The sequence below is a fragment of the Pezoporus flaviventris genome, unplaced genomic scaffold (genome assembly GCF_033815535.1).
Source record: "Pezoporus flaviventris isolate CSIRO_AGI_PZ_B2104156 unplaced genomic scaffold, CSIRO_AGI_Pfla_v1 ptg000022l, whole genome shotgun sequence".
Classification (NCBI taxonomy): domain Eukaryota; kingdom Metazoa; phylum Chordata; class Aves; order Psittaciformes; family Psittacidae; genus Pezoporus; species Pezoporus flaviventris.
In genome coordinates this window covers 3325880-3338063 of record NW_026892570.1, presented here as the reverse complement: position 1 = coordinate 3338063, position 12184 = coordinate 3325880, and the positions used below count along the sequence as shown (strand labels likewise).

Below are 12184 nucleotides of genomic sequence, written 5' to 3'. Positions count from 1 at the left end.
TTGCCGTCAGCGCTGGTGTCGGCAGATAGAGCTAGGTAAAAGCCTCCTACCGCAGCTGCCCTGGCCGAGACCGCGCTTATCTCGGCCAAACAGGCGGGCAGGCCTGGCCCACGCCTCAGGCTGCGGCGCAGCCTCCGCCCCGCCCGGCGCTGCCGATCACAGCCCGTTGACCAATCGGGACGGGCGTCGTAAACACGGCGTGCGCCGTGGCGTCACATTGTGACGTCGGTGGTGCCCATGGCAGAGGGCAGCGGATGAGGGTGATGGCCTCGTCGGTGGTGCGGGCCACGGTGCGCGCTGTTAGCAAGCGGAAGATCCAGGCTACGCGCGCCGCTCTCACCCTGGTCAGTGCCGCGCCGCTGCGGGAGGGCTCCCGGCGGCCCGTGCTCCTGTGCTGCCTTCAAGGCTGCAGGAGCTGCGCCACGGGCAGGGCCGGGCCGGGCCGCGCCGCCGCCTTCCTAATTCCCCGGCCTGCCGCCCGTCCTGCGGCTGGTGGCGCGTGGCCAGCCCTTGGCTGCCGGTGACAGCGGGGCGGGACGAGCACGGGACTCGGCCACGGCAGCGTCGCGGTCGTGGGCCAGCCCCGTTATTCCGTGCTGTGTCGGCTCTGCGCTGGGCTCGGTAGGAGAGGGCTGCGGGGAGGCTGCGGGGTCTCTGACAGCCACACCCCACTCCGTGAGTTGCGGTGGGGGAGCCGCTACTCCTGGCTGATGCCGCCGGCAGCGGGCTCCGCGTCCCTGCTCCTGTGCAGGCAGCTTTGCAGAGGGCAGCGCCGCGAAGGGCAGGCAGCAGGGACAGCGGTGCGGGCCCCTTCACGCGGGGTCCTTTTTGCACAGTCACTCGAAGAATTGCATTTCTTCCTTAAATAAACGTTAAGCATTACCTAGAGCCGCTGACGAGTTGTTCACAGTGAGGCTTTCTATCCTTTTGTCAGTCGAGGAAATGCGTTTGCTACTAGCGGCGGTGTTTTGGAAGCTGTGCTTTTGAGAGGAATTATTGCAGAGGAAAATACAGTCAGTTCCCTGCAGGAACAGGGGCAAAGTGCATAGAGTTCAGTCGTTTGTCAGAGCAGGTTGATTTTCTGTTATGTAGTGAGTTTACTTCATTCTACAAATGAAGATTAATAGCGGTATTTAGAAAAGGGTTTCACCTGTAAGTCTGCTTGTGGTTTTCTTTGGTTGTGGTAAGAGCTAAACATTGCTAACGGCTTTCCTTTTCTCACTGTCTTAGAAACCTAAAAGCATGTAATGGAAATTTCTGTGTGTTTAATGTGTTCTTACATTTATGCAACAAGCAATTCTGCATGAACAGTGAATTTACCCTCTGTAAAATCCCAGTTCCCCTTTAGGTTAGAGGGGTGAGAGAAGTAGGCCATAAGCACTTCTGTGCGTAATTGATTTTTGTATGATGTCTGTGTGTTAAGAACTACTTAATTGCATTGTGGTAGTGATTCTGGAGGGGAAAATACCCAACCAGACACTCTAAAAGGATGGCAGTTCTTGAGCTGCCTGTTTGCTGTCAGTGTGGATATGAAGGGGAGTAAGAGGCATTGTTTTCTGTATGGGTTAGATTCAGCAATCATCTGTTTCGCAGCAGAATGTGTATCTTCAGATAAGAGTCCAGTTTTGAGTAGAACTCAGGCAAGTCAATACTGACAGGTGGCTGATGCTGGAGGTGGGCTTCACACACAGGAAAGAAATGCGAACTAAGAAAACTTAAGTACACTTAAGGGTTGGAATAGGAATTTTTATAGTGCAGCTAAGTATGTTGCACACTTAATATGTGCAAGCTCTAACTCCAAATAAACAAAAATCCCTTTCAAATTAATGCCTGGTTTTGTTTTTCAGACCCCATCAGCTGTTCAAAAGATAAAGCAGCTTCTGAAAGATAAACCTGAACATGTAAGTATAAACAGTGCAAACCTGTAGATGGTGCTAAAGGATCAGCACAACTCATGAAACATTTGTTGCTAACTTAGAAGTTTGAAATAAGCACCAATGTGTTTATTAGAGATAATGGCTTTGGTTTTTTTTTGTTGTTTTTTAGGGGAATATATGTGCTTCTTTGATGTATCAAGCTTCATTTCTTTGTCAAATGAAATGCAGAAAATAACTGATGGTAATAACATTTCGCTTTACAGCTACTTTTGAGGTGGAAAAAGTTGAAAAAACTTAAGCTTAAAATGTTTTTGATATATATTTTAATGAAGCCTTTTAATATGGCATAGTGGTGAGTTCTGGTATGGAAAGAGATCTTCAGCTGTTGATAGTAAGATGTTGTTAATTAAGTTCTTATAGGAATTCTCATGTTGAAGTAAAATAAAGTTAGACTTATGCACATTGGAAAAATCTAATTCTTGGGAAAATTGCCAGAAAGGAAACTTTCTGTTTTAGTAATCAGCATTTCTCTAAGTAACTGAGCTTGTCATCTTTTCCTTTTGGGGAAAAACACAAGAGTCTTGCTGTCTAACCATTATAAAAAACAAGCATTAGATTTTCTTCTTTACAGTAAATATTATTTCAAGGAGAGTATTTCTCTTATAAGTTTCCATTGTTTCTTCTGCTTCCTGCACATCTGCAACTGAGTGGACTCTTTGTTAATGTTTCAAACCAGCTTAAGGATGCCTTAAGCCTACAGCTTAGGCGGTCAGTCATCCCCTTGCTATAAGTGTTGTTTACATTTTCCATTCCATTATTTGTAGCAGTTCTTGTAGAGAAAGGTATTTAGTCTGAAAAGATAAAACATGTTTGTCTGAGATCCCACTTGATGACATGTGCTATGTTTCGATATATTTTTATCACAAGATTGATTATGGAGATAGGCAGTATAATTTTCCTGTTCAGTTACGAAGCATTGGTGTGTAGATACTTCTGAAAGATTGTTGTGCACAAATAGTTCTGTTTCTTTAAAATATTTTCTTATACAGTGTGCTTTTTGTCAGAGTTGTTGGATACTGTGAATATTACAAACATTGACTAGGTTGGCTTATCAGGTTGATTTAAAACAGCAAGGCAGTAAAAATAATTGATTTAAGGGGGCATTGCTGTTTAAGTGAGACTCACAATAGAAGTAATGAAGAAATCAAAGTATGCTTTTCACAACTTGTGTTTGAAGTAAGTTTTCTGATGGTGTTATTACAAGAATTCTGTGCAAATTCAGTAACTGCCCTTGTCTTGGCCTCCTATTGCTGTCAGTACAGAACTGGCATTTAAGTATTCTATTAACTTTAAGTCACAAAAATTCCTGTCATTGAAATGCAAGTTTCTTTAGACCAGGCACCTATAAGAGTTCTAACAGCTTATTACTTCTAAACCTTAACATAGTTTAGGGCTTGAGCCACAGTAGCAAACATCTGATGTTTGCTTTCACCTTGGCAGTCAACTTTGTAAAAGGAAAAAAAAATGTTACCTGTTAATCTGAAAGTTATTCACTTCTGGTTTGAGGCAGTGGAGGATAATCATAGAATCGTTGGAGTTGGAAAGGACCTTAAAGATCATCCAGTTCCAACCCCCTGCCGTGGGCAAGGGTGCCTTCCACTAGATCAGGTTGCTCCAGGCCCCATCCAGTCTGGCGTTGAGCACTGCCAGGGATGGGGCATCCACAGCTTCATAATAAACATAACATAAACAACAACATAATAAATGTTATTGTTTTGTTGTTCTGCATACTTTTTATCTTGGTGTCCGAGAGTAAGTTTAAGAAAAACTCATGTTCTGTTGTTTGGTTATGGTGTTTTTAGGTGGGTGTGAAAGTAGGTGTTCGTACAAGAGGATGCAATGGGCTTTCCTACACATTAGAATATACGAAATCAAAAGGAGATTCTGATGAAGAGGTAGTTCAAGATGGTGAGTTTCTGAACAAACTTCTGTGGTGGTGGTGAAGAATAAGCCTTTGCAGGTTTGCCAAGGTACAGGCTAGAACTTGAAATAACGAGTTACAGTAAGAGGTCCCTCTGTATGGGAATTGTTGTCACCTTAGTTTCTGGTTTGGAGTAACCAGTTAGTTAAAATAAGCAGCTTTGCGTCGGAGCTTTTCTGCATCAGAGGCTACTCCACCTGGATAGTTTAGTCCCTCGTTCATGTCTTCAGAGGTGGCTAATAGCAGATATTTAGAGAATAATACAGAACAATGCATATATCATGAAATATTTGATCAGCATACCTAAACCAAGGCTTGGGAAAGTAAAGATTTTATTTGCAAGGGATTTTCCCAACTACTTTCTCTAACTAGTCTTATTCTTCCCTGATGCTTGATTTGGTTTTAATTTCTTTGTGCTTTTGACTTTTGCATTGCTTTGTAACAACGGGTTTTACAATTTTTACTGAAGAATACTTTAAAAATTGTTTTCCTACGCTGATATTTATGCTTTCTGCCTCATAATTACAGTAAGCATCGCATGATAGGTCTGTTGCTAAAGTTCCTATTGTGGTTTAACCCCAGCCAGCAGTGAAGCCCCTCACAGCTGCTCACTCACTCTCCCACTGACTTTTTCAGAATGGTAAAAGTGAGAAAACTCATGGCTTGATATAAAGACAGTTTAATAGGTAAAGCAAAAGCCACACATGCAAATGAAGCAAAACAAGGTATTAATTCACCATGTCCCATCAGCAGGCATGTTTTCAAGCATCTCCAGGACAGCAGGGCTCCATCTCACATGATGGTGACTTGGGAAAACAAACACCATCACTGCAAATGTTCTGTCTTCATTCTGCTTCCCACAGCTTTTATTGCTGAGCATGATGTCATATGGTATGGGATATCCCTTGGTTCAATTGGGATGAGCTGTTCTGGCTGTGTCCCCTCCCAGCTCCTTGTGCACCCCCAGCCTGCTTGCTGGTGGGGTTGGGTGAAAAGCAGAAAAGGCCTTGATGCTGTGTAAGCATCTGCTCAGCAGTAACTAAAACATCCCTGAATTGTCAGACTTTTTCCAGCACAAATCCAAAACTTAGCCCCATACTAGATATTCTGCAGAAAATTTGTCCCAGTCAAAACCAGCACAGTGCTGTATGTTTTTTCAGTTTTCATAAAAGTTTATGTCAGTGGTCTTTTTGTCAAAATACAGATTGATAATAGAGTTTGTTTTGGTTTCTGTTCGTTTTCTAAAGGTTCATAGAATTCCTTTTGTGGAGGTGGTTTTTGGTTCTTTTAGGCATTACTGAACTACATTATGTTCAGAAATATTTTTAATTTGGGGGCAAAGTCAGAGATTAAGAGGCTATCACTGTTGTTTTCTTACAGAAGCTGTGCTGCTGGTCAGAGGCCACCTTCCAGCTGTCTTTAGAAAACCTGTGACCAACACATACAGTTTTTATTCTCTTAAACAGAGAATTAGTTAGAACTTCAGTAAATGGTTAAATTGAAACAGAATATGAGCATGAGAATGTGAGGTAGGGACTGCCACCTGATTCTGCAGTTGTCTCTTGATTTCATATTCAGCTGGCTTCTGGAGTTAACCTGTCCTGCTTGATTCAAAGCTGTTCTAGCTTTACAGGCCTGAAAACACATTTTTCAGAAAGCATTTCCTGATTTGGATCTTAAGGAAACTGGAAAGCAGTTTCCCTCAGTCAGGTCAGAGACCTTACATTCCAAAACCAGCAGTTCATGTGTGCTTGTGTCATTTCTGTTTTGCTTCACTTGCTTCTAGACAGACTTCCAGTAAAGGCTCTTTTATACAGGTTTCTGCTCGGTGGCTTTGAATCCCAGAACAGGTTTGCCTGCTTTTAGGTAGTAAGTGAAAGTTTCAGGAATCAGGTCCATAAACTCTTTGATTAGGTTTAGCCTTCACTATCAGTTACTGTCCAAACTGACCCCCAAAAAAGTATAGATTCAACTCGGTTGAATCTTGAGGCTTGAGTTGTGATAATAATATGTTTTGTCTCAGTGTCTGCTGTGATGAAGCAGCTTTCCAGCAATCTTTCCTGTACCTTAATGAGGTGTTGTTGCTGTGTACTGGTACAATTCTACATGTTTATTTTTATCATTTCATAGTCTGTGGATAGCTAAAGCAGTCCACTTGCACCTTTGTGTCATATTTGCAGCTTTAAAGTTCAGTAACTTTATTCCAGAGAGATACAGGCTTTGTATACTTCAGGAAAGAAAGCTCTTTCTACTTACCAAGATGAACTGCTAGTTTTTAATCTTAAAGGTTGTGGTATATTTGAATCTTGTTCATACATTTGCCTCATTATAAGATTCAGTATTGCTAATAGTTAATGTAGAGGTAATATTTCTGGCAGAGCAGATAATAATTTTGAGAGTGAAACATTCAGGTTTTCAAGGTCTTTGTGCATCTTGTTAGATGAACAGACTTTAAGAATGGTAGGAAATGGGTTGCTGGCTGTAATGTATGGGAATTAAGTATTGAAGCTAAGATCCGTTCTCAAGTTCTACAGTGTCTTTCCCTAGGTGTCATATTTTTAAATCTCCCCTCAAAAAATAAATATGTGACACATAAATAATACTTCTAAACTGTTGCTGGACTTGTATAGTACAGTAAAAACAATGATGAAAGTGTCCCATGTTAGGCCAGGGAAACTATCTTATACTGATAGCCTTCATATTTAGCTTCCATTTTTTTTATCACTGGTTTAAAGAGAGTTCCAAAGTGAGTGATGATTTTGCTGTGCGTAAATATTTTCTTTTTTTCTTTGATGTTCTCCAGGGGTTAGAGTGTTTATTGAGAAGAAGGCACAGCTGACACTTCTAGGAACTGAAATGGACTATGTAGAAGACAAACTATCCAGTGAATTTGTCTTCAATAATCCAAACATCAAAGGAACATGTGGCTGTGGAGAAAGCTTTAACATCTGAAATCTCAGGACTACTTCTTTGACTTTGAACACCCCGAAACACTGCTACGACTTTCAGAAGCAAATGCATTTTCTTCAGGTTTGTAGGCTGTGTGAAGTGTGGATACCATTAAGAAAAATAAACCCTTTTGAAAAAGTAAATTGTTTGTTAGATTCCACCACTGATGTAGTTATTCTTTAATTTGTGATGATTTGGGATTCAAAAGGTAAGAACAGTAAGTGCTATAGTAACATCTCTGTACTTCCACATGCCAAGGAAATAAAATCTATCTGTTCTTTTCGTTTGTTATTTTCTTTGTTCACTCTACTCAGACTTCCCCATCCAAAACCTATTTGAAAGAATATTACCTATGTGTTCTGCTTTGATGTGGGGAGGAAAAAAACCACCACCAAAATAAAACCCCCAATCACTTATATGAGCTTGTTCATAAAAATTTATATATGAAGACCTCAGCTTCAGCGTTCGCTATGATTATGTGTATGCTTGCTTTGGTTTTGTAGTTTTTTGATGCTTTAATCTTTTTACATGGTTTTCTGGTGGTTTATTTTTCTATAAATCTGGGGAGGTCCAAGAAAGTGTTCATGTATTAGTATAGTGGTAGGTTACTATAGAACTGCTTGTAGAAATACTTCAGAATGGACTAACCCAGTTTTAATTCTGTTTCTTTCCTTGTTGAAGGCACCGTCTCTGCTGTACTTAGAAAGTAATTTTGCAGAACACGAAATACATTTGGACAGTGGAGTACTAAAGCAGATACACATGAGCATGGTTTCTCATGTTTCTGTCATTTGTCCTTCTTGACTTAAATTGAAAAGTTGGTAAAGCTGCCTGAAGATTTTTTTTTTTTTTTTTTGAGAGGGCTCTTACACTTCTCATTACTTTTTTGTAGTTATGTCTGCTACTAATTTTGTTACAGTTCGAACTCTTGCAACTGTGCAGGTACAAGGTTTTTTCTCTAAAGCTTATCATAGCTTCTGTTTAACTCTCTTAAAGTTAACTTGGTGACAGGGGAAAAGGCATTTATAATTAAAAAAAAAAACTAGTATTTTGTAATTATTAAATGAATCTAAGCAGTAATTAAAATAGTATGTTTATAGGAAGCCATTGTTTCTTTGGAATTCAGACTTTCTCCTAATCAGAATTTATGTTTTTTACACCAGTGTTCTTCAAGCCTACAAAGTCTTCAGCACTTATGCACTGGTGCTAAGGCAGAAATATATATGTCTCTCCAGGCCCTCCCAAAAGCTGATTCCATAGAAGTACTCTTCCATCCTTTTATTTCCATGTTTCCCTGGTTGTCTGAAGATGACATTGTGCAGCTGAACTGCTCAGTTGTGCTGAAGAGAAGATAATGTCTTCCTGGGCAGCTGATGGGAACAGCTAGTGAAAAGGGTGCAAATCAAAAGTAGGGGACAACAAGGACTGGGATCTTGCAGTCAAAGACAGGGTGGTGATTGAGGTGGGAGTGGAGGGAAAGCTTTAAGGCTGCATATGGAGAATCCAGAGGTAACATTGATCTGCACAGTTGCACCCACATACCTTGCAATCACATTGGGATAGTAACATGTTGAAGACTCAGGATTACAGCCACCTGCGAAAAGGTGTAGAAGGAAGAATAAAACAGATCAAGAATTATTTTTTCATTTTTATGTAGTGCACAAGAACAGAAGGTCAAAATTCCCACAATTACAGTTCAATATTAAATACTTGAATTTTGGTTGTATGCTCTGTCACCTTTTGATGTAAAAATGCTATTTCCTTCAACAGTCAGCTGCTGTACACGGTTACTTTATATAGCAATTCAGGAATTACTGGTAGTACACTGTCTACGTGCATTTTTAGTGCCACAGGTCTTTGTCTTGCCAAACAAAAAATGCAGTTAATGTGGTACAGCTGCATTAATATGTCTAAAACTCCAAGCAAAGGGCATTTCTTCAGATCGTGTTCCTCTGCCTCTTGCTAGGGTATAAGACTTGAAATGTGGTAGCACTGGTAGGGCTTGCTGTGCATGCTGCTCCTTAGTCATTTAACTTGTTTTGGTGTGTTTTGGAGTACCGGGGATTGGCTTGGGGATTTTTTAAGACCTGTGGCATGTATAGCAATCTTTTCACATTTTGTGTATATGCCTTGACTGAAAGTTTGCACTTTCGTACTCCAGTGAAATAATCCTCTAAATTGTCACTTTACTAAGACACCTAACGCACAATGTGTTCAACTTCTGTTAAAGTCCTATTTTCAGTTGCATAGGAACATGGTTTTGATGATTGGTCTGTTATAATTTTGTGCAATACTGTATGTAGAGTTCTCAGTTGTAATAATAAATATTGCCTGCTGGTAACCATGAAATATTCCTATCTTGAATGATTCTATTTACAGTAACAAGCACTAGAGGGAGAGAGTAGGTTTGTATGCTGGGGTTACAAACCTGACATCATATTCCTCAGGAATATCAAGTATTTCAGAATATTAACAGCTTTGGAATAGCATAGAAACATGCAAAACCCCCAGCTGTGCACAGAAAGGTATTTATACGTACCAGAAAGGTAGGCTGCTAATGGTCAAACTTCTATTAAATTCTGTGGCACACTCTGCTTGGTAGAAATTCTGACAGGCAAGATGCTTACTGTGAAGGTTTCTACTTGTCAGTAAGTCACTGTGGTATGTTTAAAGCCAGGAGGATGATTTTGGTCCCAAGTAACTGTTGGCACAAAAGGTTTTTAATTGGCTAGGCAATTTGAGAGTGAGAGTCAAAGAGCATTCGTGGCCAGTCCACTGTGATGCTGTATAATGGCGCTAATATGCCATAGTGTATTAGGTTTATAACACGTTTGGGGTTTTCTCCTAGGTGCAAGTCTTTCCACCTCTGAAGCTGAGAAATTTCCTTTTTCTGTTAGGTGAAGTTTTTGAACGCTAGGGGAAGAAGTAATACATTTTGGAAGAATGCTAGAGATTGTGATACAGTTGCACATTCATGATGCTGGGGAGAGAGAACCAAACCCTTCATGCAGCCAGGAGCCTGGAAGAGCAACGTTACCTTTCTGTGGGAGTTCTTATGGAACTTTGTGGAAACACTTGCACAAGCAAGTCAGCATTCCTGATCCACCACTTTTTATAGCTCACTTGGAAAGGCTTAAGAACAAATGTTTAGAAAAACATTAAACAGATCAATATGCAAGTCACCCTGATGGGACAAAATGAATTTGAACTCCAAAATAAAAAATTAGATGCAAGTAATAAGACTGTGAAATTTAATGTTAAGGAAGCATACTTTTAGAAGTTCTGGGGGTTTTTTTTCTTTGTTTTATTTTGGATTTATTGGTTTGTTTGGGTTTTAGGGTTTCTTTTACAGTTAAAATCTGATAATTATTTTCTTCTCATTTAGCTAAATCAACACCTTCACTAGTGGAAAAATTCTTCAGGTATGCCACTATTGTGCTTACACTAGCTGCATGGCCATTTATTAGATAAAATGTTTATGACACTACAATGCTGCAGTCTTTTCTGACAGAAGAGTTCCATCGTTGCTAGATGGGGCAGAGTGTGCACTTCTGTGTTCATCCCAAAATGAGCCCTCAAAAGAGTACTTGAAAAATTACTTTTGTCATGACCAGTACAGCATTTTTTCTACAAAGTGATCGGCCAGATAGTGAGCAGTTCAGCCAACTTCGGTCTTTATTGCCATTTTTAATGTATATGACATCATAGAATAGTTTGGGTTGGAAGGGAACGTCAAAAGTCATCTAGTCCTCCTGCCATGCAATGAGCAGGGACATCTTCAAATAGTTCAGGTTGCCCAGAACCACATTTAGCCTGGCCTTGAATGTCTCCATGGATGGCACATCCACTACCTCTCTGGGCAACCTGTGCCAGTGTTTTACCACCTTCACTGTTACGAATGTTTTCCTCACACCCAGCCTGAATCTCTTTAGTTTAAAACCATCACCCCTCCTCCTACTGCAACAGCCCCTGCTAAGAAGCCTTTTCCCATCTTATAGGCCCCTTTTAAGCACTGAAAGGTCACTATAAGGTCTCCCCAATTACTTTTCTCTAGGTTGAACAACCCAAACTTTCTCAGGCTAACTCCGCAGGAGAAGTGCTTCAGCCCCCTGATTTCCACGGCCCTCCTCTGGAACCTCTCCAGCAGGTCTGTATCTTTCCTGTACTGAGATATACTGATTCAACATAGTGAGCAAAAGCAGAAGTGCTCAGCACACTTCGATATGCATTTGGGTTTCAGCAGCATTTGAATGGCTGTTTTGACACACAGCACTGGCATTTTGCTTTGGGAGACAGCAAGGTAAGGTAAATGGCTGAGTATAAGCAAGATCTTCGTCCTCGCCTTTACGGTCCCTTTCAGCGGGCTGTTTTTTCGGGCCGTGCGTGCTGTCGCTGGCAGCAGTGGCCCCTGAGCTCCTCACACGGCGCAGCCCGGGATCCCCCCTGTGAGCCATGCCTGCCTGCTGTCAGGTAGGATCCGAATACTGCTTTCACCTCCTGGGATGCTCGGGTGCGAGCGGGTATCCGCTGCCACCGGGTGGCAGCAAATCTCCAGTCTATGCGTTTCAAAACTCCGTATTCTAAACTCCTGAGCAAGTAAAAATAATCCTGAATGCCGGAGTATTTTTACTTATACTGGTTTAAACACTTTCAGCTCTGCTCTTCGTCCTTCTTGTACTTCTGTGTTTTTTAACTGCTCCTAAATGATGCCGATGGCTGCAGAAATGCGAAATTCCAAAACACCTCAGAGCTCCTGATGCAAATTGAAGCAGAGGAGCAGAGCGTAGCCTTCTGACCAGCTGCTGCTACTGAAGCATTGCTCTTTTCACCAATCCTCCCCTTGTTAGTAGTGTGCTAGTGTACTTCATTATTGTTGTGTCCAGCTCCAAATTATTGCAGATTTGTTTCCATCAGTTATCTTTAACCTCTACGGTAACAGAAGTTCCAGCAGGACAAAGAATCTCATGAAACAGTATAGTCTCTATCAACAGAAATACTCTTACCCCCTACACCTTACTTATTGGGGTTTTTTACTGATTGTGTAATTGGGGCTTTTTTACTGCTTGCATGATGATTTTATTGCATGTGATTTTAGTGACAAATTCCTTCTGTAGCTTTCTGAAGTTAGGTCCAGACAGCAGGCGTAAATTCCCCTTACTAGCTAATGAAACAAGACAGCATCCAAACACTTGAAATAACCTAAGTAGCACAATTCTATTCATACAGAGGGTTTGCAGTCAGGCATTTCCTTTTGCAACTGTGTGTTTTAGTCTTCAATTTGTTCACAGTGAATCATTCACATTGACCTTTCATTCTTAATCACAGTAGTCCTGATTAAATACTAAATAGTGGTATGAAGCATAGCAAAACTGTGTTT

The 12184-nt window shown here is 41.0% G+C and overlaps 1 protein-coding gene across 1 annotated transcript; it reads left to right on the top strand.

The window, feature by feature from the left end:
• The first annotated feature begins 200 nt into the window (after positions 1–200).
• ISCA1 (iron-sulfur cluster assembly 1) lies at positions 201–7087 on the top strand. The gene is made up of 4 exons (XM_061456299.1): positions 201–344; positions 1848–1901; positions 3740–3845; positions 6662–7087. The coding sequence occupies exons 1-4, from the start codon at positions 255–257 to the stop codon at positions 6808–6810; spliced, it is 399 nt and encodes a 132-aa protein (XP_061312283.1). The 5' UTR covers positions 201–254; the 3' UTR covers positions 6811–7087.
• The last annotated feature ends 5097 nt before the right edge of the window (positions 7088–12184 follow it).